At 39.8% G+C, this 23425-nt stretch overlaps 1 protein-coding gene across 3 annotated transcripts in view; it reads right to left on the reverse strand.

Moving 5' to 3' along the window:
* Positions 1-14143: 14143 nt before the first annotated feature.
* The window catches only part of LOC145528800 (uncharacterized), a 159313-nt gene continuing 150031 nt past the window's right edge, over positions 14144-23425 (reverse strand). For 2 of the 3 annotated variants that reach the window (XM_081547773.1, XM_081547774.1), the window contains 3 exons: positions 16042-16116; positions 15434-15629; positions 14144-14784 (listed from right to left, as the gene is read on the reverse strand). In XM_081547773.1, coding sequence (XP_081403899.1) covers positions 14706-14784; positions 15434-15629; positions 16042-16116 — 350 coding nt within the window. In that variant the 3' untranslated portion in view covers positions 14144-14705. Of the gene's footprint in view, positions 14785-15433; positions 15630-16041; positions 16117-22261; positions 22434-23425 lie in introns of all 3 variants that reach the window. The other variant, XR_014070691.1, reaches the window with a different exon arrangement.

A 23425-nucleotide genomic window follows, 5' to 3' on the forward strand; every position in this document is an offset into this window, starting at 1 on the left:
CTTCTAGGAGAAGCAAGAGTCATTATGGCCTGGGATTATCCCCTGATTTATGAGCCACAAGGAGCCTTTCTGCACATGTGTAGTGTTTCCCTTGTCCCAAAAAGGGGGAAGAGCGAAGATCCCTTAATCCATTACCTAAACAGGATTTTGCCCCTCTTTGTCCTTGCCATGACTATTACCTTAAGGTATTTACGAGAGACAAAGACTGGCTACTTACCCTGTTTCTGTTGTTACTTTCATTTCAGATGGCAAATAGAAGGCTGATTGTAAATGCTTTAACTGGAGCCCATCTATCTCTTGTCTCAAGAAATGCTACCAATTATAAGTATACAGCCTGAGTTCAGTTCAGCCTGAAGCCCCTTCTGTGCGAACTTCTTTGTGCCCCAGGAAATGCAAACAGGAGGCCAGTTGTAAAAGTCTAAATTTGAACCCATCTATCTCCTGCCTCTTTCACTTTACAGATGAGGAAAGGGGACTCATTAACACAGAACACTCTGTCAAGTATCCCATGGTAAATTAGTAACTCAATCAGCGTAAGAAACAGCAAAGCTGCTCCCATTATTGCTACAACTGTAGCTGGAACTTCGGAGACACTAAGTAAATCTGATTAGACTGCAATACAACACCCTAGAACAAATACAGTTCCACCAATATTCAAGGAGAGCTGGGAGCCTCCCTGAGAAAGCTGGTTTTTCACTTTCTTCCTTCACAAACCAGGGGCATCAAGGGTTGAGATTTAAAACAGTACCCAGTTTTTGCTGTGTGATAGAGAAGGGAGCTGGGAATACTGCCATTTCCTTAGAGCATGTTCCAATTATTTATTGTTGTGTAAAAAAATCACCTCAAAACTTAGTGGCTTGAAAGCGGCAATAATCATTTAGTTTGCTTACAAATCTGTAATCTGAGCAGGGATGAAAAGAGATGGCTAATCTGTGTTGCACACAGCATCATAGAGAGCACCTCAGCTGAAGGCTGGAGGACCCACTTTCAGCATGGCTCACTCATGGCTGCAGGCTGGAACTGACCTTAAACAGGAGGTTTAGCTACAGCCCCGTGCTGGATGCTCCTTGAGGGCTGCTGCTCTGGCTGCTTAGGCTTCCCCATGGCATGGTGGCTGGATGCTAAGAACAGGCATCCCAAGAGACGGGAAGTAGAAGATGCTAACTTCTCAAAGCCTGGGCCAGGAATCAGCACAGTGTGACTTTCAGTACTATTCATAAAGCAGTCACAGAGCCCTGACTCAAGGAAAGAGGACAAGGATCGCACATCTTAATGAAGGAGTATCAGAAATTGGCTGACCATGCTTTTAAAGCCATCAGAGAAGCTATCTTTTTACTGCAAATAAGATTCCATTATACCGATAATGGTAAAGAATTGACCATTATTGGACATGAGACAGAGACATAAAAACTGTACTCTATTCAGTTATTAATCCCTTCATAATATTCTCATCTTTTGTTGACTATGAGGGCTACTCCATTTCTTCTAAGGGATTCTTTCCCACACTGGTAGATATAATGGTCATCTGAGTTAAATTCGTCCATTCCAGTCCACCTTAGTTCACTGATTCCTAAAATGTCGATGTTCACTCTTGCCATCTCCTGTTTGACCACTTCCAATTTACCTTGATTAATGGAACTAACATTCCAGGTTCCTGTGCAATATTGTTCTTTACAGCATTGGACTTTGTTTCCACCACCAGTCACATCCACAACTGGGTGTTGTTTTTGCTTTGGCTCCATCTCTTCATTCTTTCTGGAGTTATTTCTCCACTGATCTCCAGTAGCATATTGGGCACCTACCGACCTGGGGAGTTCACCTTTCAGTGTCCTATCTTTTTGCCTTTTCATACTGTTTCATACTGTTCAGCATTCTCAAGGCAAGAGTACTGAAGTGGTTTGTCATTCCCTTCTCCAGTGGACCATGTTTTGTCAGACCTCTCCACCATGACCTGTGTGTCTTTGGTAGCCCTACACAACGTGGCTCATAGATTCATTGAAATAGACAAGGCTGTGGTCCATGTGATGAGTTTGATTAGTTTTCTGTGACTGTGGTTTTCATTCTGTCTACCCTCTGACAGATAAGGATAAGAGGCTTATGGAAGTTTCCTGATGGGAGAGACTGACTGTGGGGGTAACTGGGTCTTATTCTGATGGGCAGGGCAATGCTCAGTGTATCTTTAAACCAATTTTCTGTTGATGGGCGATGATGTGTTCTCTTCCTGTTGTTTGACTTAAGACCAAACTATGGTAGAGGTAATGAAGATAATGGCAACCTCCTTCAAAAGGTCCCGTGTACACACTGTCACACTCAGTGTCCCCAACCCTGAAGCAGGCCACCACCAACCCATGACTCCACTGGAGACTCCTGGACACTCATAGGCGAGCCTGGGTCTTTCTCTTGTGGGGTGACTGCTCCTCTTTCCTGGGTCCTGGTGTGCACAAGGTTTTGTTTGTGCCCTCCAAGATTCTGCCACCCAGTTACGTTCAAACTACCGCACAATTGCACTCATCTCACACACTAGCAAAGTAATGCTTAAAATTCTCCAAGCCAGGATTCAATGGTATGTGAAACGTGAATTTTCAGATATTCAAGCTGGATTTAGAAAAGGCAGAGGAACCAGAGATCAAATTGCCAACATCCACTGGATCATCAAAAAAGCAAGAGAGTTCCAGAAAAACATCTACTTCTGTTTTATTGACTATGCCAAAGCCTTTGACTGTGTGGATCACAACAACCTGTGGAAAATTCTGACAGAGATGGGAATACCAGACCACCTGACCTGCCTGCTGAGAAATCTGTATGCAGGTCAGGAAGCAACAGTTAGAAGTGGACATAGAACAACAGATTGGTTCCTAATCGGGAAAGGGTTACATCAAGGCTGTATACTATTATCACCCAACTTATTTAACTTATATGCAGAGTACATCATGTGAAGTGCCAGGCTGGATGAAGCACAAGCTGGAATCAAGATTTCCGGGAGAAATATCAATAATCTCAGATACTGAGATGACATCACTCTTATGGCAGAAAGCAAAGAAGAACTAAAGATTCTCTTGATGAAAGTGAAAGAAGAGAGTGAAAAAGTTGGCTCAAAACTCAACATTCAGAAAACAAAGATCATGGCGTCCAGCCCCATCACTTCATGGCAAATAGATGGGGAAACAATGGAAACAGTGACAGACTTTATTTTGGGGGGCTCCAAAATCACTGCAGATAGTGACTCCAGCCATGAAATTAAAGACGCTTGCTACTTGGAAGAAAAGCTATCACCAACCTCAGTTCAGTCAGTTCAGTCACTCAGTCGTGTGCGACTCTTTGTGACCCCATGGAATGCAGCACACCAGGCCTCCCTGTCCATCACCAACTCCCAGAGTTTACTCAAACTCCTGTCCATTGAGTCGGTAATGCCAACTAACCATCTTATCCTCTGTCATCCCCTTCTCTTCCCACCTTCAATCTTTCCCAGCATCAGGATCTTTTCAAATGAGTCAGTTCTTTGCATCAGGTTGCCGAAGTATTGGAGTTTCAGCTTCAGCATCAGTCCTTCCAATGATTACTCAGGACTGATTTCCTTCAGGATGGACTGGTTAAATCTCCTTGCAGTTGAAGGGACTCTCAAGAGTCTTCACCAACACCACAGTTCAAAAGCATCAGTTCTTCGGCACTCAGCTTTCTTTATAGCCCAACTCTCACATTCATGACTGCTGGAAAAGCCATAGCTTTGACTAGACAGATCTTTGTTGGCAAAGTAATGTCTCTGCTTTTTAATATGGTCATAACTTTCCTTCCAAGGAGGAAGCATCTTTTAATTTCAGGGCTGCAGTCACCATCTGCAGTGATTTTGGAGCCCCCAAAAATAAAGTCTCTCACTGTTTCCCCATCTATTTGCCATGAAATGATGGGACCAGATGCCATGATCTTAGTTTTTTGAATGTTGAGCTTTAAGCCAACTTTTTCACTCTCCTCTTTCACTTTCATCAAGAGGCTCTTTAGTTCTTCCTCACTTTCTGCCATAAGGGTGGTGTCATCTGCATATCTGAGGTTATTGATGTTTCTCCCAGCAATCTTGATTCCAGCTTGGGCTTCATCCAGCCCAGCACTTCACATGATGTACTCTGCATATAGTTAAATAAGTAGGGTGACAATATACAGCCTTGACTACTCCTTTTTCTATTTGGAACCAGGCTGTTGTTCCATGTCCAGTTCTAACTGTTGCTTCCTGACCTGCATACAGATTTCTCAGCAGGCAGGTCAGGTGGTTGGTATTCCCATCTCTGTCAGAATTTTCCACAGGTTGTTGTGATCCACACAGTCAAAGGCTTTGGTGTAGTCAATAAAGCAAAAGTAGATGTTTTTCTGGAACTCTCTTGCTTTTTTGATGATCCAGTGGATGTTGGCAATTTGATCTCTGGTTCCTCTGCCTTTTCTAAATCCAGCTTGAAAATCTGGAAGTTCACAGTTCATGTACTTTTGGAGCCTGGCTTGGCAAATTTTGAGCATTACTTTGCTAACATGTGAGATGAGTGCAATTGTGTGGTGTTTGGAGTATTCTTTGGTATTGCTTTTCTTTGGGATTGAATGAATATTGACTTTTTCCAGTCCTGTGGCCACTGCTGAGTGTTCCAAATTTGCTGGCATATTGACTATAGCACTTTCACAGCATCATATTTTAGGATTTGAAATAGATCAACTGGAATTCCATCACCTCCACTAGCTTTATTTGTAGTGATACTTCCTAAGGCACCCTTGACTTCACATTCCAGGATGTCTGGCTCTAGGTGAGTGATCACACCATCGTGATTATCTGGATCATGAAAATCTTTTTTGTATAGTTCTTCTGGGTATTATTGTTACCTCTTCTTAACATCTTCTGCTTCTATTAGGTCCATACCATTTCTGTCCTTTATTGAGGCCATCTTTGCATGAAATGTTTCCTTGGTATCTCTAATTTTCTTGAAGAGATCTCTAATCTTTCCTATTTTATTGTTTTCCTCTATTTCTTTGCATTGATCACTGAGGATCACTGACCAACCTAGACAGCATATTAAAACAGAGACATTAATTACTTTGCCAACAAAGATCTGTCTAGTCAAAGCTATAGTTTTCCCAGTGCTCATGTATGGTTGTGAGAGTTGGACTATAAAGAAAGCTGAATGCCAAAGAATTAATGCTTTTGAACTGTGGTGTTGGAGAAGACTCTTGAGAGGCTCTTGAACTACAAGGAGATCAAACCAGTCAATTGTAAAGAAAATCAGTCCTGAATATTTCATTGGAAGGACTGATGCTGAAGCCGAAACTCCAATACTTTGGCAATTTGATGTGAAGAACTGACTCATTTGAAAAGACCCTGATGCTGGGAAAGACTGAAGGCAGGGGGAGAAGTGGACAACAGAGGATGAGGTGGTTGGATGGCATCACCAACTTGATGGACATGAGTTTGAGTAGCTCCAGCATTTGGTGATGGACAGGAAACCCTAGTGTGCTATGGGGTCTATGGGGTCGCAGAGTCGGACATGACTGAGCAACTGAACTGAATGATAAGGGAATAATAACTCACTCTCATAGGAAATGGGAAGGTTTATTTATAGCTATAAGAGCAGAGTGTACTTTTAATTGCCTTAATAAATGCCTACTAATGGTGAGTTATCTATAAAATGTCCTCACAGGTGAAAGGTATAATTATTATGTGCTTAAGTAATTTTACAACATTAAGCTTTTGCAGGTTCCTTGGACAATTGTCCATGCTCAAACTGCAAAAGCCTCCATTTAAATCATTTTCATGAACATGTAGTTAAGTATCAAATCCTATGTTTTAAAGGAATGCTATTGCAAAATCCTTGTAAGTACTCCATTAGATGACAAGAAAAAAAGATTTATAGGTTTTTAATTTTACAAATGAAGCAATACCTGATGGATACTACAGAATTTCAGAACCTCTTTGCAAATAAATCATGTTTTCATAATATATGCTTAAGTCCAGATACAACATATTCAGTCAGATCTCCCAGCAACAACCCTATTCAGGATTGAATTGCATCCAAGAGCAGACTCTTTCTAATAATATTTTAAGACAGCAACATTGAATTGGCTTCCTTGCTATAACAAACAGGAAATTTTCAAGTTTAACTCAAGTAGTGTGAGTGAAGATCTTAAAACTAGTTCTCCTTGTGAAGAGGAGTCAGTCAGCATCTCATTTAGTCTACAGGTACAGTAACCAATTGGGACTGTCCCACAGGGGTTCAAGGATTTAGGTTAAATTACTTTCTATTAGGCAATTGAGACCGCAAAAAGCAGTAACTTCCTTAGCTCAGCCACTTATAGAAAGATTGGTTAAATAAGATGAGATTTGTCCTACCTAAAAATGGGGCCTGCAGCTGGGAGGTTGGTTTCTCAGGGACTATGGAAGAGAGAGTTCTATTATATGGTGAAGCACTCTTAGTGCCAGAAAACAGTGAGTTTGAAGCAGGAGTCACACCCAGCCAGCCAGTGGACCTTATTAGTGTATGTAAATTTTATGCTTACACAGACATTTAAAAGACAATGTTAGTGTTAATATGACCCACTTTGTTTCACACATTTCCTATAGGATTTTAAGCTTGAGCTATAGAGAATTATCTGGAATAATATAAACTTACATTCAAGGATTTCTCAAAGAGTATATTTGTTATAAGTCTTTTTTAAGCCAGCTGAAAGATGACAGCATATGCCCTAAAATCAGAATCTGTGGAGACTTCCCTGGTGATCCAGGGGCAAAGACTCTGCTCTTTCAATGCAGGAGGTCTGGGTTTGATCCCTCATCAGGGAATTAGATCCTGCATGTCACAACTAAGACCTGGCACTGCCAAGGTCTTAAAATTTATTCATTTAATTTTTTTAAAAAATTAATTTTTTAAAAGAAGAATCTGTGTGATAGAGAATCTAAGTGGGTGATGAATACAGACCCCAGAAGCATGGCCTCTACCATATTGTCTCACATTGCGCTGTGCTGTGCTTAGTTGCTCAGTCGTGTCTGACTCTTTGTAAACCCACAGGCTGCAGCCCACCAAGCTCATCTCTCCATGGGGCTTCTCCAGACAAGAATATTGGAGTGGGTTGTCATGCCCTCCTCCAGGGAATCTTCCCAGTCCAGGCCTTGAACCCAGGTCTCCTGCATTGCAGGAGGATTTTTTACCACTAGGGAAGCCCAAGAATACTGGAGAGGGTAGCCTATCCCTTCTCCAAGCGATCTTCCCAAACCAGGAATCAAACTGGGCTCTGCAGGCAGACTCTGCCAGCTGAGCTACCACGGAAGCCCATTGTCTTACATTAGTAAAACAATAATCTTTAACTGGCCCACCGACACTTTCTCTGGCTTATTTCTTGGCATCTTTTACTCACTGTGATTTAGGAGATGTGGAGGAAATGCTGAGATTGGCCCTTTAAAAAATGGAAAAGAAGAAGTTAAAGCCCAAAGTTGATAATAGATACAAAATTATAGATATGCAAAAAAAGTTTAAGTGAGTTTGAGTAAGAAGCAAAAGAAGGCAGGAGAGGAGGAGACATTCTTATCACAGAAAGCAGATAGTCACTCTAAGGTAAATACAAGACTGACCCCAAATCATCTCAGTTACCCAGAAAGTTTCAACAAAATCGGCCTGGGTATAAAGCAGCCCTATTTGATCATGACTATTTGCTCAGTACAAGTGGCCAAAATAAAAAGCCATACTCATGCTTTGAGCCACTGATGGTATGTAAAACATTTCCCTTCCTTTGCTAATGTCAAAATATTCTGTCATCTGTTAAATTATAAATTAGGAGACAATTTTTGAGCATGTCCTAGGACTTAGAGAATTAGAGAAGTTGTGATGGAATTGAGAAACACGTGTTGACTGTAGATTTTTCCAAAATCCATCCATAAAACTGTGAAAGGTTTTCTTTTTAATAAATTCCCCAGAAAACCACATACTGTGCTCACTGAAGCAAGAAGTAAAAAGAAATGACTGAGCAATATTAAAAGGTAGAAAGTCAGATCTTTCCTCTGCAGTGTTTTAATGTTGAAATAAAAGGCACTGAGTAACCCGTGGCTCCTCCAGCTGGGATATCAGCACCCTGCCCTTCTTCACACTGGCAGGGCAAAGAGTCACTAGAGAGACCATTTCCTCTCGACATTAAGGCAATTTTTAAAGACAAACCTTCCAACTAGACTTTCCAATCTCACGTTTTCTGATGATGTGATCTGTCTGTCTACTTAAAAACGTTAGAGAAGCAGATTTTGTTTCAGAATTGGAGTAAAGTTACTACTGCTTCAATCCATTTCAGGTTGGATGGGAGATGGTTATTGTCTTCCACAAAAGCTTATTTTGCTACAATCCAAAGTTATTCAAATATTTTAAAAGTCTAGGCTGGACTTTGAAATAAAGAATGGTGTTGTGAAATATCCTGGATTTTCTGTAATTGCTAGACTCACAGTAATACTTGCACAGCTCTCTCTTATGGAGTACATCGTATGCTCCAACTCTTTCAGTATAAAGAGAACACAGGGGCTTGCAAATAAGACAATCGCCCATTATCTGTTTTAAGCACAATCAGTATCAACAGGAAGGAGAATATTTCCAATCATGAGGTTCAAGTTTTTCCAGGGGAAATACTCTCTCTTCGACTCCTGTCTGCCTCCTTCCCTCACTAACAGATCACAAAAGGGGATCAACTACGTTTCCAAAATTTTATATCTTTTATTTTTAGAGGATGTATGCCGCTCATTATGAACAGATATATTTAAATCATGACAATATCATATCATGCCTTTTTCCTGTCTATGCTCTGCTTCTATACAAAATAAAATTCTTCCCCCCGGCATAGTTGAAAACTGTGACCTGTCATGTCTTATACTGGGGTCTGTGCACACACTCTCTCTCTTCAGGTATCTTTATACAAAGACTTTTTTAATCACAACACAAGTTATTTTTCAACTGTCTTGTTCCTCAGGCAAAGAGAATGATTCTTTAGCAATGTAATGCGCATCATATACACAAACAGTGGGAAGATATGATTTAAAATAAAAAGTGTCTTTTTTAGTGGAAAAAAAAGTAGAATTTTCAGAGTTCAAACGCTGGAGTTGCCAACGAATAACAGAGATGAGTCTGAGGGTATATACAAGAAAAGCATGATAAAATGGATGGTTTTATTCCTGTCGATCTTAAATACAGTTCCATGCAGCTCTTAGAAGTGTCTGCCTGGGTCAGACATGCTGCCATGGTCAGGATGCTCTAAAACCCTCACAAGCTTTCCATTCCTTCTCTTCCTTTCATCAATCTGAGAGTCTTTCTCCTTTCATATCTATTATAGTATCTTCTGCTATTGAACTATTTCTTACAGCATGTTCTTTCTTTGTTCAACTGAGCTCCTTTTAATATCAGAAAAAGTGATAGCCTCATTTTATTTATATTATGAAGACAGGTTCTGGATTCAGACCTCCTCTGAATTAGAGTCCCAGTTCCAACATGTATTAGTTGTGCAACCTTGGGGAAATCACTCAAACTTTTTGTGCCTCAGTTTCCTTATAACAGGAATAAGAGAACTTAAGTCAGAGGGTTGCTGAAAAGATTCAATTTTAAAAAGTAAGCAAAGTATTCAAAAAGATACATTACATTTAGATTATTTATAAATATTTATAAATAACTAGAGATCGTTTTTGGAAAACTGGCGGGATTGTTGTTGACTGATGCTATTAGTTACATTGCTCACACATGCTTTTTTAACTTGTCTCTAGATTTCTTCCACGTTTTCTTTGTTATCTTCATTTGGTTTACCTACATTGCTTCTGTAATTTAATTACTTGAAATTACTTACTTGTGATCTCAGAGCTGCAGCATTTATATCTGCAACAAGAAGAAAGCTGGACAGACAGCAAATTAATGACTTTTTGTGAAGCCACCGGAGAACTAAAGTCACAGAACAGTCATCCTCAAGTCTGCAAAGATGCAGATGTTCAAGTGAAAATAAGAGGGATGTGCTGGGCACGGGGATCCTAAAAGCAACCAGTCCTGCTGAACTACTTTCATAACAGTGAATGATTCAAAAATAGTCTTGTTCCTTTGCTGTCTGGAGAAGACAGGCACACTGTCTGTCTTCTCCTTACCACTGGGAGAAGAATAGAAAGGAGAGAATCATTAAGGATATGCTGGATGAGGGGCAGCAGAACCACTGACGATAAAGGCTTGTTCCCTCCAACAACAACGACAATGTGCGTGCTCAGTCCTGTCTGACTCTGTGACCTCATGGACTGTAGCTCGCCAGGTTCCTCTGTCCATGGGATTCTCCGAGTAACAATACTGGAGTGGGTTGCAATTTCCTTCTCAAGGGGATCTTCCCACCCTAGGGATCAAACCCAGGTCTCCCGCATTGCGGGCAGATTCTATACTGTCTGAGCCACCAGGGAAGCCTAATAATCCTGGAGTGGGTAGCCTATCCCATCTCCAGGGGATCTTCCCAACCCAGGTATCAAACCCACATCTTTTGCATCTCCTTTATCAGCAGGCAGATTCTTTACCACTGGGCCACCTGGGAAAAACCTTTGCTCCCTCCAAACCAGACTTAATACACTGTTACACGTAATACAGATACATCTAATACACCTAATACAGACCTAATGCTGCTGTTGTTAACCTAGAGTTTGAAAGTTATTTTGTGACAAAACAGCAAACAGAAGAATCAGAGGCAAATGTGCAAGGGGAATCACAACCTATACCCTCTCCTGCTTCACCCTGTCCCCTGGGCCTGCAGAGCCCCCTTGTGACATTACAACAATCCAAACTGCCACATTTGCTCTCTCAAAATGTACCTCTTGGTGCTCTGACTCCCCTATTGTAACTACCCATATTTCTCCTCCCTGGTAGTGTTGGGCTGCACCCTACAGGCCTACAAGGCCCATACTTGCTCAGCTTCAAGACCGAAGAGAGAGCCCAGAGTCAGCAACAGAGACATTGGTGGTTTAATGGATAGAGGAGCTTACCCATGTGAAGTAAGGTCCTTGAGCGCACCTCGATGTGTAAGGCAGTCTTCACTCCTGGGTGAAAAGGCGATTACAGCTATGGGGGAATTAATTTCAGCTGGGCTCATTAGTTACCAAGGAAACCAGCAGAGGGGCATGACCCCTCACTACCGCTTTGATGAGAACAATCACCAGCTGGGGCCTAAGGCAAGCACATAGGAAGGTCAGTCATGTGCGTAAAATAAAGATGAAGCAGGTACTGGTCCAACAGGGGATGTACAGAGAGCAAAATAACAACCATCTTGAATGGGCTGACCATAGAGGTGGCTTCTTACCTCAGTGAGGGGAATGATTATTTGCTGTTCAGTCGCTCAGTTGTGTCGGACTCTTTGCAACCCCATGAACTGCATGCAGCACGCTAGGCTTCCTTGTCCTTCACCATCTCCCGGAGCTTGCTCAAACTCGTGTCCATTGAGTCAGTGATGCCATCCAACGATCTCGTCCTCTAGCATCCCCTTCTCCTCCTCCCTCCACGTTTAATCTTTCCCAGCATCAGGGTCTTTTCTAATGAGACAGTTCTTGGCATCAGGTGGCCAAAGTATTGGAATTTCAGCATCAGTCCTTCTAATGAATATTCAGGATTGATTTATTTTAGGATTGACTGATTTGATCTCCTTGCAGTCCAAGGGACTCTCAAGAGTCTTCTCCAAGGAATAATTATTATCCATTTTTAAATATTTATTTATTTATTTGGCTGCACCAAGTCTTAATTGTGGCATAACGAATCTTTTTTTATTTTTATTAACTGGAGTGTAATGCTTTGGAATGTTATGTTTCTGCTATACAACAACATGAATCAGCTATATATGCATGCTAAGTTACTTCAGTCATGTCCTATTCTTTGTGACCCTATGGACTGTAGTCCGCCAGGCTTCTCTGTCCATGGGATTCTCCAGGCAAGAATACTGGAGTGGGTTGCCATGCTCTCCTCTAGGGGATCTTCCTGATCCAAGAATTGAACCTGTGTTGCTTATGTCTCCTGCATCAGCAGGGAGGTTCTTTACCACTAGTGCCACCTGGGAAGTCCCTAAATCAGCTATATGTATACATGTATCCCCTCCTTCTTGAGCCTCCCTCCCACCCCCCATCCCCATTACACCCCTCTAGGTCATCACAGAGCACCAAGTTGAGCTTCCTGTGCCATAAAACAGCTGGCTATTATTTTACACATGGCAGTATATATACATATATACATACATATATATATGTATGTATATATGTATGTATATATGTATATATATATGTATATATATATATGTATATATATATATATATATATCAATGCTGCTTTCTCGATTTGTCCCACAGTCCCCTTCACCCCCTGTGATTGGACGTGCAGAGTGCAAAATCTTTAGTTGCGGCATGCAAGATCTAGTTCCCTGGTCAGGGATCAAATCTGGGACCCCTGAATTGGGAGTGCGTAGTCTTAGCCACTGGACCACCAGGGAAGTCCCAATTATTATCTATTTTTAAAACATATTCTTAGTTATAAATTACTGATAGAATAAAGGCTCCCCACTTAGGGAACCATCTAGTTCTCCATGGCCACACCAGAAAAGTAATCTTCTCCCCAGTTTTTATACCAAAACTACAACACTGCACTTACTATAATAAAGCAGAACACTACTATATCTGGAAAACTGCCAACACCATGTTTTTATTTAACTTTTTATTTAAAATTTTTTTAAAAAGTAAAAATTACCTGCAACCCCATGTTTTTATGATTATATAAGAAATAGAAGCCTCCCATCTAATCCAATCCCTAGAATTAACTATTGTTAATACTTCAGAGTGTAGCCTTCCCAGCTTTTCCTATATACATACAGATATAGGACATATAGTCTCTATCTCCATATATACTGCTAGGTACATATAGTAATGTAAGTATCTGGATCTTCACAATAATATATTTGTGCTTGTCTTTATTTATTCAACAGGGCTTCCCAGGTGGCACTAGTGGTAAAGAACCCACCTGCCAATGCGGGAGACAAGAGAGACACAGGTTTGATTCCTGGGTTGGAAGATCCCCTAGAGAAGGGCATGGTAACCAACTCCAGTATTCTTGCCTGGAGAATCCCATGGACAGAGGAGCCTGGCAGGCTACAGTCCATAGGGTTGCAAAGAGCTGAACATGACTGAAGTGACTTAGCAGTGTTATTTACTCATGTTTATTTCCATATGAGTCTGAAACATTTTTTCACTTAATATATCATGTATATATTACCCTGTTCAAATTTATAAGTCTGCCTTTAAACAAGCACTTACAATTGTGTCTGGAACTGAGTGTGTAAGCACTTAGTAAATCTTCGCTTTGTTTCATTGCTATTTCCTCATTCTTCTAATACATGCATACTATTCAATTTTATGGATATACTTTTCCCTTACTGAGGCACTAAATTTCTTCTAACTTTTGCTTTTACAAACAGTGCTACAAGGAACATTCCTGTCCTTTCTAGGAGATTGATTCCAAGAACTGAAGCAGCCAGGTTAAAATATACAGACATTTGACATTTTAAAAATACATGCCACAAAGGAAGGTGCCACCTTACGCACAAAAGATTATACCATTCTACACTTTGCCAACAGTGAGGAATGTCCATTTCCCCCACTCTGTCACTACTGAGATTTTGCATCTTTTTGTACATTCATTGCTTGAGGGTGGAGGGACTGGTGAGGGGTGAGTGCAAACTGCTTGTTCAGATCCTTAGCCCATTTTTCTACTGTATTTCTTCTCATTACTTTATATGATCGCTCTGTATAGAAGTTATATAAATCCTTTGTCTATTTTTATTTCTTGCAAATATTTTTCCCAAAATGTCATTTGGTTTGAATATTTTTGTGTTAATTTTTACCATAATTTTAAATATATACATAATCAAATGTATTGATTGTTTTTACTGTAAATTCTTATTGCCCTTGTTTGCTTAGAAAGTCCAGAATATGTTCAAGTTGCTCTGCTCAGTAATGTCAGAGGCTTCTATACTGTTAGAAGCTGTGATTTGACAGAAAAATCAGTATGCATTTGAGAGCATAAACCGGAGGTTCTCCTAAAATAACGAAACAGTTACCTACTAATAAACCAACAAACATGCACCTCTAAATCCATGAATACCACAGTGACGAATAATATATATTTAAACATATATGTGAAATAAAAAGCTAGGAGGAACTTGATATGTCATTTTACAGATAAAGAAACTGAAAAGCAGAAAAGTTTTGTTCTATTCACGGTCATAGTGCATAATATATGAAACTACAGTAAGATCATAAGCTACAAGAGCTGGATGCTCTAGTCCTCCAAAAAGATAAAGTTCAAAATATAAAAGAAAAGCAAGAACAGTTTCTGATGTGTCATAAGATCCAGACTGAATATGGCAAAAATACAGTTTCAAAGTTAATATTTTACCAAAATTCAAGCACATAAGGTAAAAGTAGTAGAAAAACATGAAACTTCAAATAGCAAATCATAAATGAAACAACACATTAATACCACATACCAACACGGGAGTTTCGGGTAGTCACTAGTGCTCTTCACAAATACCTCTGGCTTTTTCTCTTCCTGGCATATGATAGGATTGTAATTTCTTCCCCTCACTGACATCTTTAGGCCACAGGACTTGCTCTGATGAATGAAATATGAGCAGAAGGGATATCTGAGCAGAAGACTTATGGATCATCTTGCTTTCTCTCCTTTCCCCTCTGCCACAGTGACAGATAATACCCCAAATGGTGGCTCCTCCATTAACCTGGATCTAGGAGTAAAGATGACACAGAGCAGAGCCTCAGCAGATAATGAAAAAGTATCAGAAGCAAGAAATAAAACTTTTATGGTTCTAAGATATTGATATTTGGGGATTGTTTGTTACTGCAGCAAAATACAAAGAAATTTATTCATAAATATTTACTGGGCACATTCTTTGTGCCAGGCACTATCCTAGGTGGTAGGACTATAATACTATTGAAGAATCAGTCCATGACCTTAGGCATTTACAATCTAGCAGATGGAAAAGAAAAGTGATAAAATGTACAGTTATAACACAGTATGAAAAATGTAATTTGGATAAGCACTATAATGCAAAGGAGCCCACGGAATGGATATATGGGCATGCCTTTTAGAGGAGGTTACTTCTAAGCTGAGAAATAACAGACAAATGGGAATTTTTTCAAAACTATTGGTACCTTTACAAATTAAGCCAAAATATGGAAAATGTAATGCTGTTTTAGAAAAAGAGAACAATATGTATGTAAATAAAATGACAATAAGGAATCAACATGTATTCTTCAACTGGCCAAAATTCAAGAGACATTGCAGAAAACTGCCAGAGTATACCAGTTTACGAGGGATGCCATGACAAAGTATACAGATGGGGTAGTTTAATCCACAGAAATTTATTTCCTCACAGTTCTGGAGGCTCAAAGTCCAAGTTCAAGGTGTACACCAGGTTAGTTTCTTCTGAGGGCCTCTCTCCTTGGCTTGTGGATGGCCATCTTCCCCCTGCATCTTTACATGGATGTGCCTCTGTATGTGTCTGTGTCCTAATTTCCTCTTCTTTTAAGATGCCATATGACCCAGCAATCCCACTGCTGGGCATACACACTGAGGAAACCAGAATTGAAAGAGACAATGTACCCCAATGTTCATCGCAGCACTGTTTACAATAGCCAGGACATGGAAGTAACCTAGATGTCCATCGGCCGACGAATGGATAAGAAAGCTGTGATACATATACACAATGGAATATTACTCAGCTATTAAAAAGAATGCATTTGAATCAGTTCTAATGAGGTGGATGAAACTGGAGCCCATTATACAGAATGAAGTAAGTCAGAAAGAAAAACACCAATACAGTATATTAACACATATATATGGAATCTAGAAAGATGGTAACAATGACCCTATATGCGAGACAGCAAAAGGGACACAGATATAAAGAACAGACTTTTGGACTCTGTGGGAGAAGGCAAGGGTGGGATGATTTGAGAAAATAGCATTGAAACATGTATATTACCATATGTGAAATAGATCGCCAGTCCAGGTTCGATGCATGAGACAGGGTGCTCAGGGCTGGTGCACTGGGATGACCCTGAGGAATGGATGGGGAGGGAGGTGGGAGAAAAGTTCAGGATGGGGAACACATGTACACCCACGGTTGATTCATGGCAGTGTATGGCAAAAACCACTACAATATTGTAAAGTAATTAGCCTCCAATTAAAATAAATTAATTTTTTAAAAAAAGATACCAGCGATGTTGAATTAGACCCACCCTAATGACTTCATTTAATCTTAATTACCTCTTAAGGATCATGTCTTCAAATACAGTTACATTCTATGGTACTTGGAGTTAAGACTTCAACATATGAATTTGAGGGGAGGGGCTGGACACAATTTAGCCCATGACACAAAGGCTGTTGTCTCAGTTAGTTCTTGCTGCTATAATAAGGGGCTTCCTTAGTGGCTCAGTCAGTAAAGAATCTGCCTGCAATGCGGGAGACCTGGGTTTGATCCCTGCATTGGGAAGATTCCCTGGAGGAGGGCATGGCAACCCACTCCAGTATTCTTGCCAGGAGAATCTCCATGGACAGAGGAGCTTGGGAGGCTATAGTTTCTGCGGTCTCAAAGAGTCAGACACGACTAAGCATAGTCATAGAGTAGATGGGTTTTGTTTCTCACAGTTCTGAAAGATGGAAATCTGAGATCAGGCTGCCAGAATGATAGAGTTCCGGTGAGAGACCACTTCCTGGCTTAATGACAGCCACCTACTTACTGTCTCCTCACATGACTGAGAGGTTATCTCTCTGGCTTCTCTCCTTTTAAGGGCACTAACCCCATTCATGAGAGCCCTGTCCTCATGACCTAATCACCTCCCAAAGGCTCCACCTCTACATCTGGGATTGGGGCTTCAGCATGTGAATTTGGGGAGATGTACACATTCAATCCATAGGAGTTGGTAACTAATTGAATGAAGGATACAGAGAAGGAAAGCAGCACAAAATCACACCAAAATGGAACTCTGAGACCATGTAAAGATGGTGACCCTGGGCAGTTAGAAAGGGGTACCAATTTAGTTAGGAAGATGAACTCTAGTTTCAACCTATAAAACCTCAGTTGAAAGTAGGACATTTAACTGGAGATATCCTGAAGGCAAATAGAGAAAATGCAAAGTCTAAGAAAGATACCCTAAATATGGAGGCCATTTATTTTAGAACTAATAACAATAAAAGTTAATTAACATCCTGAGGGAAGGAAAATAGTATTAGGCCCTTAGAAAATAGTCAATATATTTTCTAGAACTGCACACAAATATCATAGTTGAAGAACCAAAATCAATTTATGATAAACAATTAACCTAGATACTAAACAGTTTGCAATAAAAAAAAATGAAATGAGCAATAGTAAAAAACAAAGGGGCAGCTTGAATCCATGGAGACAATTATCTTCTGATAAGTACAAATTTAAGAACTCATGTCTCACATAAATGATACCTAAACTGAGTTTATCCTCAAAATAAACTCAGCAAAGAAAGAAAAGAACATTTCCCTGAATGTAAGAATCCTATCCACATTTTAGAAGCAACATAACAAGTAGAAATCCATAAACTGTTGGTGAATAATAACTTTGAGAAGAAAGCATTAGACGGTTTGACATCATTTATTAATAAAGCCTTTCAAGTGTTACAAATAGCCATTATTTATTATCTACTTTGCTGTAGTTCCTTGTAACTAGGGGGAGACATTGTTTAAAATGATAATAAATCTGAAATGAGTGCTACCTCATTCTTTTTTAGTAGGTATCCATAAAATAATTACAAAGGGTTACCTATTCTGCTTTAAGATTTCAGAATTATTAAATTGAAGTGCAAATTATAATTGAGTTGGAAGAGAAAACTTTAAACTTGGTAAAACTTTCTTCTTGGTTAGTGTTAGGACAGAACATAGACACAGTTTGTAGTAAAAGGTCAATTTCTTTGAACTATACAAATTTACTATATATACTGGATTACATAGTATTTAAAGAAATTCTGAGATAAACAAAATCAAAAGGGAAGAAAAATTGGTGGAGAAAGCACTGAATTAGAAGTCAGGTAACCTGGATTCAAGCCTCTGCCTTTCACTTTCTGTGACTGCTACAGTTAATCATCTGCATGCAGATTCTTTATTTCTGTAACAGAGCTAACAAAAGTTACCACACAGAGTTAGAACGAACACTAAATAAGATAATGCATGTTAAAGTGCTTTGAAGACTTTTTGTTTAATAGTGTAAGTAATTAATCGCTCAAAATTACTGGCAAATGGAACATCGCAAAAGATGTCATGATAGTTAATACAACAGGCAAGAACATTGCCTAACATTCCAACACCACATGCAACTCAGAACAAGATATACTATACCTGACTGAAATTTTGAAATCTCCAATAACCAAATTCTATAATGGATTGTGTTCTTGGACACAGAGAAGCAAAAATTCTAGAAATACCATTCTCTATCAGCTGAAAAAATGCAGCTTAAAACTATACTTAAAGTTTTCAAAACTTCATTTTGTGAATTATGACTTATAGACAAAAATATGCTGGAAAAACTTTCAATGGATGCTTTTTGAAAACTGTCACTCACCCTCCATTTCATCTTGGCTTATAATTAATGAACATTTTGGAATAAATCTGACATACTATCAAAAGTACAAGTATCAAGACTTTCAGCATTTTTTGTATGTTTTTAAAGTCATTTCATATGCCTATTTGGGGTGGGGGGGCACAGCACATGGCCTGTGGGATCTTAGCCCAACCAGGGATCACACCCATTCCCCTATGCAGTGGAAGCACTGAGTTGGACTGCCAGGAAGTTCCCTCATATCTCTATTTCTTTTCCATGTCACAAAGAGATCCTTCTAAGACCTTGTGAATATCCACATGTTTCTGTGAAAATTAGCTTCTGGATAGGAAATTAGATTGGAGAGAAAAAGAAAACTGACAGCAAATTAATAAGTAAATTAGCACATGAATTAAAAAAAATGGGCAGAGGACCTGAGTATTACATTAAAAATGGGCAGATGATCCAAGTAGGTATTTTCCAAGGAAGACATACAGTTGGCCAAAAAGCACATGAAAAGATGCTCAGCATCACTAATCATCATGGAAATGCAAATGAAGACCACCAAATGCTACCTCACACCTGCCAGAATGGTTGTCATCAAAAAGAGAAGAAATGATGTGTGTTGATGAGGATGTACAGAAAAGGAAGCCTTCATACACTGTTAGTGAGAATGTAAACTGGTGCAGCCACTATGGAAAACAGTATGGAGGTTCCTCAAAAAAATTGAAAATAGAACCACCTTCTTACACAGCAATCGTATTTCAGGAAAATGAAAACACTAATTTGAAAAGATATATGCATCCCAGTGTTCACTGAAGCATTATTTACAACATAGCCAAGATATGGAAATATCTAAGTGCAGAGACATTACTTTGCTGACAAAGGTCTGTATAGTCAAAGGTATGGTTTTTCCAGTAGTCATGTATGGATGTAAGAGTTGGACCTTAAAGAAGGCTGACCACTGAAGAACTGATGCTTTCAAACTGCGGAGATTCCAATTCTCCAACCAGGGATGGAGCCCCATCACTTGGCAATAAGAGTGCCAACCACTGGGCTGCCAGGGAATTCCTCACAATATTTCTGTAATCTCTATTCAACCTATTAAGTCAATGAATTCCTTTAGATTTTTTTTTTCTTTTTGAAGTAAAGTTCAGTTCAGTCGCTCAGTCGTGTCCGACTCTTTGCGACCCCATGAATTGCAGCACGCCTGATTTACAATATTATGTTAGTTTTAGGTGTGCAGCAAAGTGATTTAGTTATACATAGATTTTTTCAGATTATTTTCCATTATAGGTTATTAAGATACTGAATTTAGTTCCTTGTCTCAAGACTTCATTTTGCTATTAACATCTAATATAGCTGTTCTCAAATTTTAATATGCTTATAAATTGCTTGAGGATCCTTTTTAAATGCAGATTGTGCATGCTAAGTCACTTCAGACCTGTCCCACTCTTAGAGACCATATGAACCATAGTTGGCCAGGCTTCTCTGTCCATGGGATTCTCTGGATAAGAATACTAGAGTGGATTGCCATGCCCTCCTCCAGGAGATCTTCCTGACCCAGCGATTGAATCCACATCTCTCATGTATCCTGCACTGGCAGGCAGATTCTTTACCACTAGCGCCACCTGGGAAGTAGATTAAGGTCAAATAAATATGAGGTGATACTTGAAATTCTGCATTTCCAACAAGCTCTCAGGTAATGGTAATACTGCTGGTCTTCAAAGACTTACTTTGAAAGGGAAAATCAAAACACAATCTGACTAAAAAAAAATGTTATTTTTTGATCAGTGTTAAAGTTTTACAGTGATAAATGTGGGTGTTTAAACATTTGTGCCCTCAAAAGTACCCAAGCCTCCCTTTATAAGGTGCAAAACTCTGAGCCTTAAAAACAAGACTGTTAAGCAACTGAATAGATTCAGAACCAACGTTCAAGAAAAGTCTTGCCCTACCTCCTGAGACCAAGTGTAGTCAAAGTTGGGTGGCCCTCAACTAAGCCTGGAATACAAAGTAGACTCCTATCAGCACCCTCACCATCTATGCTACTGGCATCTAGAACATATTGATCTTCTTTCAATCAACAGCAAAGAGTGCCATCCTGTCAGACACTGACTATCCATCTCAATGGGGAATCATCTGTCTTGTGGTTCCTATCCAAAGCCTAATGAAGACTATTGATAGTCAACAGGGAAAACCTAATTAAATGTATTTCCAGTTATTCCAGTAATGCAACCCTCTGTCAATTAAAATTCTCTACTTAATTCTAATATGTATGATAGTATTTATTTAAATTTAGTTTAGTTCAAATTTATAGAAAATGAAGTTGTTTGGTTGAGCCCCAGAGATTTTAAATTGGTGGTTATGGTCATCAACTGTAGCTTCACCATCCTCATCATCCAATTTGTTTTTGTATACTGAGACAATCTAAGTCAGATAAGAAATTAATTTTGAATGGTAAAAGTTTTGTAATAGCTCATTCTGCACCCTCAGAATTCTCTTCACTAAAATAGAGATCTCAGGAGAATATTTTATAACAACACACTTTTAACAGTGGCTAAAACATATTTTTAAATATTTCACACAAATTCAAATCAAACAGTTATAGATTCCCTGCTCTGTCCTGCATTTAAAGAATCCAGCTGGAAACATTGATCTAAGATATATTTACCTCCTGCTGCTGGTTACTTTAGTTTGTGTTATCCTGCATTAAGCCAGTTCATCAGAAACCTATACACATTACTAATCAAAAGATGATATAGTGAATGCTATATGTAAAAATTATTTTTATAAAATTTATATTCAAGATACAGTTCTTATACATACATTTGAAGAACTACAAAAAGATCCTCACAATAAATTCTCTGAGTTAAGGATCACAAAAAGTCTATCTCTCCTTACACACTGGTATATTTCTTTCAATGCTTAGAAAAACATATCTTCACATGTAGTTCCTTTAGCTTTTTAAACTCTTGAATGTCTTAAACATTTATTTCTCTTTAGCTCTCTTTTACCGTGTTACTTTGTCTTTTTATTATTTCTTATCATATTCGTTTTTCGTATATGTATGTGTGTGTGTATGTATGTGTATATATATATATATATATGTGGCATGTTTCAATTGTCCAGATGTCAAACAAGGGTTTGCATTTTGTTAGGAAATAGGTTAAACTGGGGTTTCACAAAAAGCCCAAAACAAGTGATTCAAACAAAATAGAATGACTTGCTTTGACCAACATAATATGGTAGAAGTGATGCTGTGCGATCTAGAAACCTAGTATTCAATATATACTACTTGAACAGAAAGGCCACCAGGAAGATAAAATAGTCACCTGACCAAGAGTCAATACTGGGATCTCAAATATTTGCCAGAGGCCTTCCTGGACCTTGCAGGCTAGACCAATCATCAACTGAACAAACATACATGAGGAACCCTAGCCAACACCATATGAAACAGAACTAACCAGATGATCCAGAAACAAAAAGTCATTGTTGTTCTAAGTTAAACAGTGTAAATGAAATATTAGCAAGTTCACCAATAAGAAAGTAATATTAGATAAATATACCCTCCACTTGGATAGTGACATAAGTTCTAGAAAAGGAAAGTCATATGAGATTCCTAAAGAAATGGAAAACATACCTTGATGCTTTGACTTTCTTGAGTTCTACATGCAAAAGAGGGGAAAAGATGAGAGTAAGATGGCGGAGGATTAGGTGGAGGTGGAGTACATCTCTCTCCATGGATACATCAGTAATACACCTTCAGACACAGAAGTGCATGTAGAACATCAGCTGAGAGCGAACACGAATACCTGAACAGTAGAGAAGAATATATAGGCCCACACAAAACTCGGTAAGACAAAAGAACTAGGGGAAAAAACAGGAGTGTTAGTAGGACTGGACCTACCCTTGCCAAGTGGAAAAACTGAAGCAAGGGTCCGATCCCTACATGGGGGCAAATGTCTGAGTCAGAGGAGAAATATTTAAGGCTGAGAGTGAAACAGCTGATCTGTGGCAGCCTAAATGGAATGAGAATCAGACTGTCCTTGCCACAGCCATACATACCCCGGACAGGGACACAGGTCGCCTGGAAGGCACAGTGGCTGGGAGCTGGAGTTTAGGGATTGCAGAGTAATCCCAGGGCAAGGGCTGCTGTTGACTGTGGAGGGACGGATCAAGGGGATGTGAGGGAGGAGACTGTGGTGGGAAATGCCTGTGGAGGAAAGCTGGGCAGCCTTGGAATCAAGACAGTACTGCTGAGTCACCTGTAGCAGGTGGAGCCATCACCATAGCCTCTCTCTCCCCACACACCAGCATCAGCAGCTAAACAATAGAGAGGCTGGCCCCTCAAACACCTGACACACTGAACTACAGAGTAGGACCCCACCCAGAGTGCCCCTTTAAGTGACTGACGTGCGGATCTACAGGGTAGAACCCCAGCAAGGGGGTCCCCCTCTCTGTGTCTGACATGCCGTATAAGAGAGAAGGACCACAAGCAAGGGAGCCTCTAAGTGTCTGAATGGGCGGAGCTATGGAGAAAGACTGGCCAAAGAGGCCTCCTGATCGCCAGCTACAAGAGGCTCGAAAAAAGACTCTGATAGGGCCATAACTCCTGCGGCAGAGACAGTCCAGCCCTTGGCACCCCCAGGGTGCCCACAAGCCAAGCAGCTGTGCCACCTTCATGCTCAATTTTCACTAGGGCAGAGCTGCCACAGGCAAAAAATGTCTTATGTCTAGGCACGTAGGGTCACCTAAGTAGTGCCTGACTCTTTGCAACCCTGTAGACTGTGGCCTGCCAGGCTTC

Source organism: Giraffa tippelskirchi, chromosome 12, assembly GCF_054371585.1.
Source record: "Giraffa tippelskirchi isolate mGirTip1 chromosome 12, T2T-mGirTip1v1.2.pri, whole genome shotgun sequence".
Classification (NCBI taxonomy): Eukaryota; Metazoa; Chordata; class Mammalia; order Artiodactyla; family Giraffidae; genus Giraffa; species Giraffa tippelskirchi.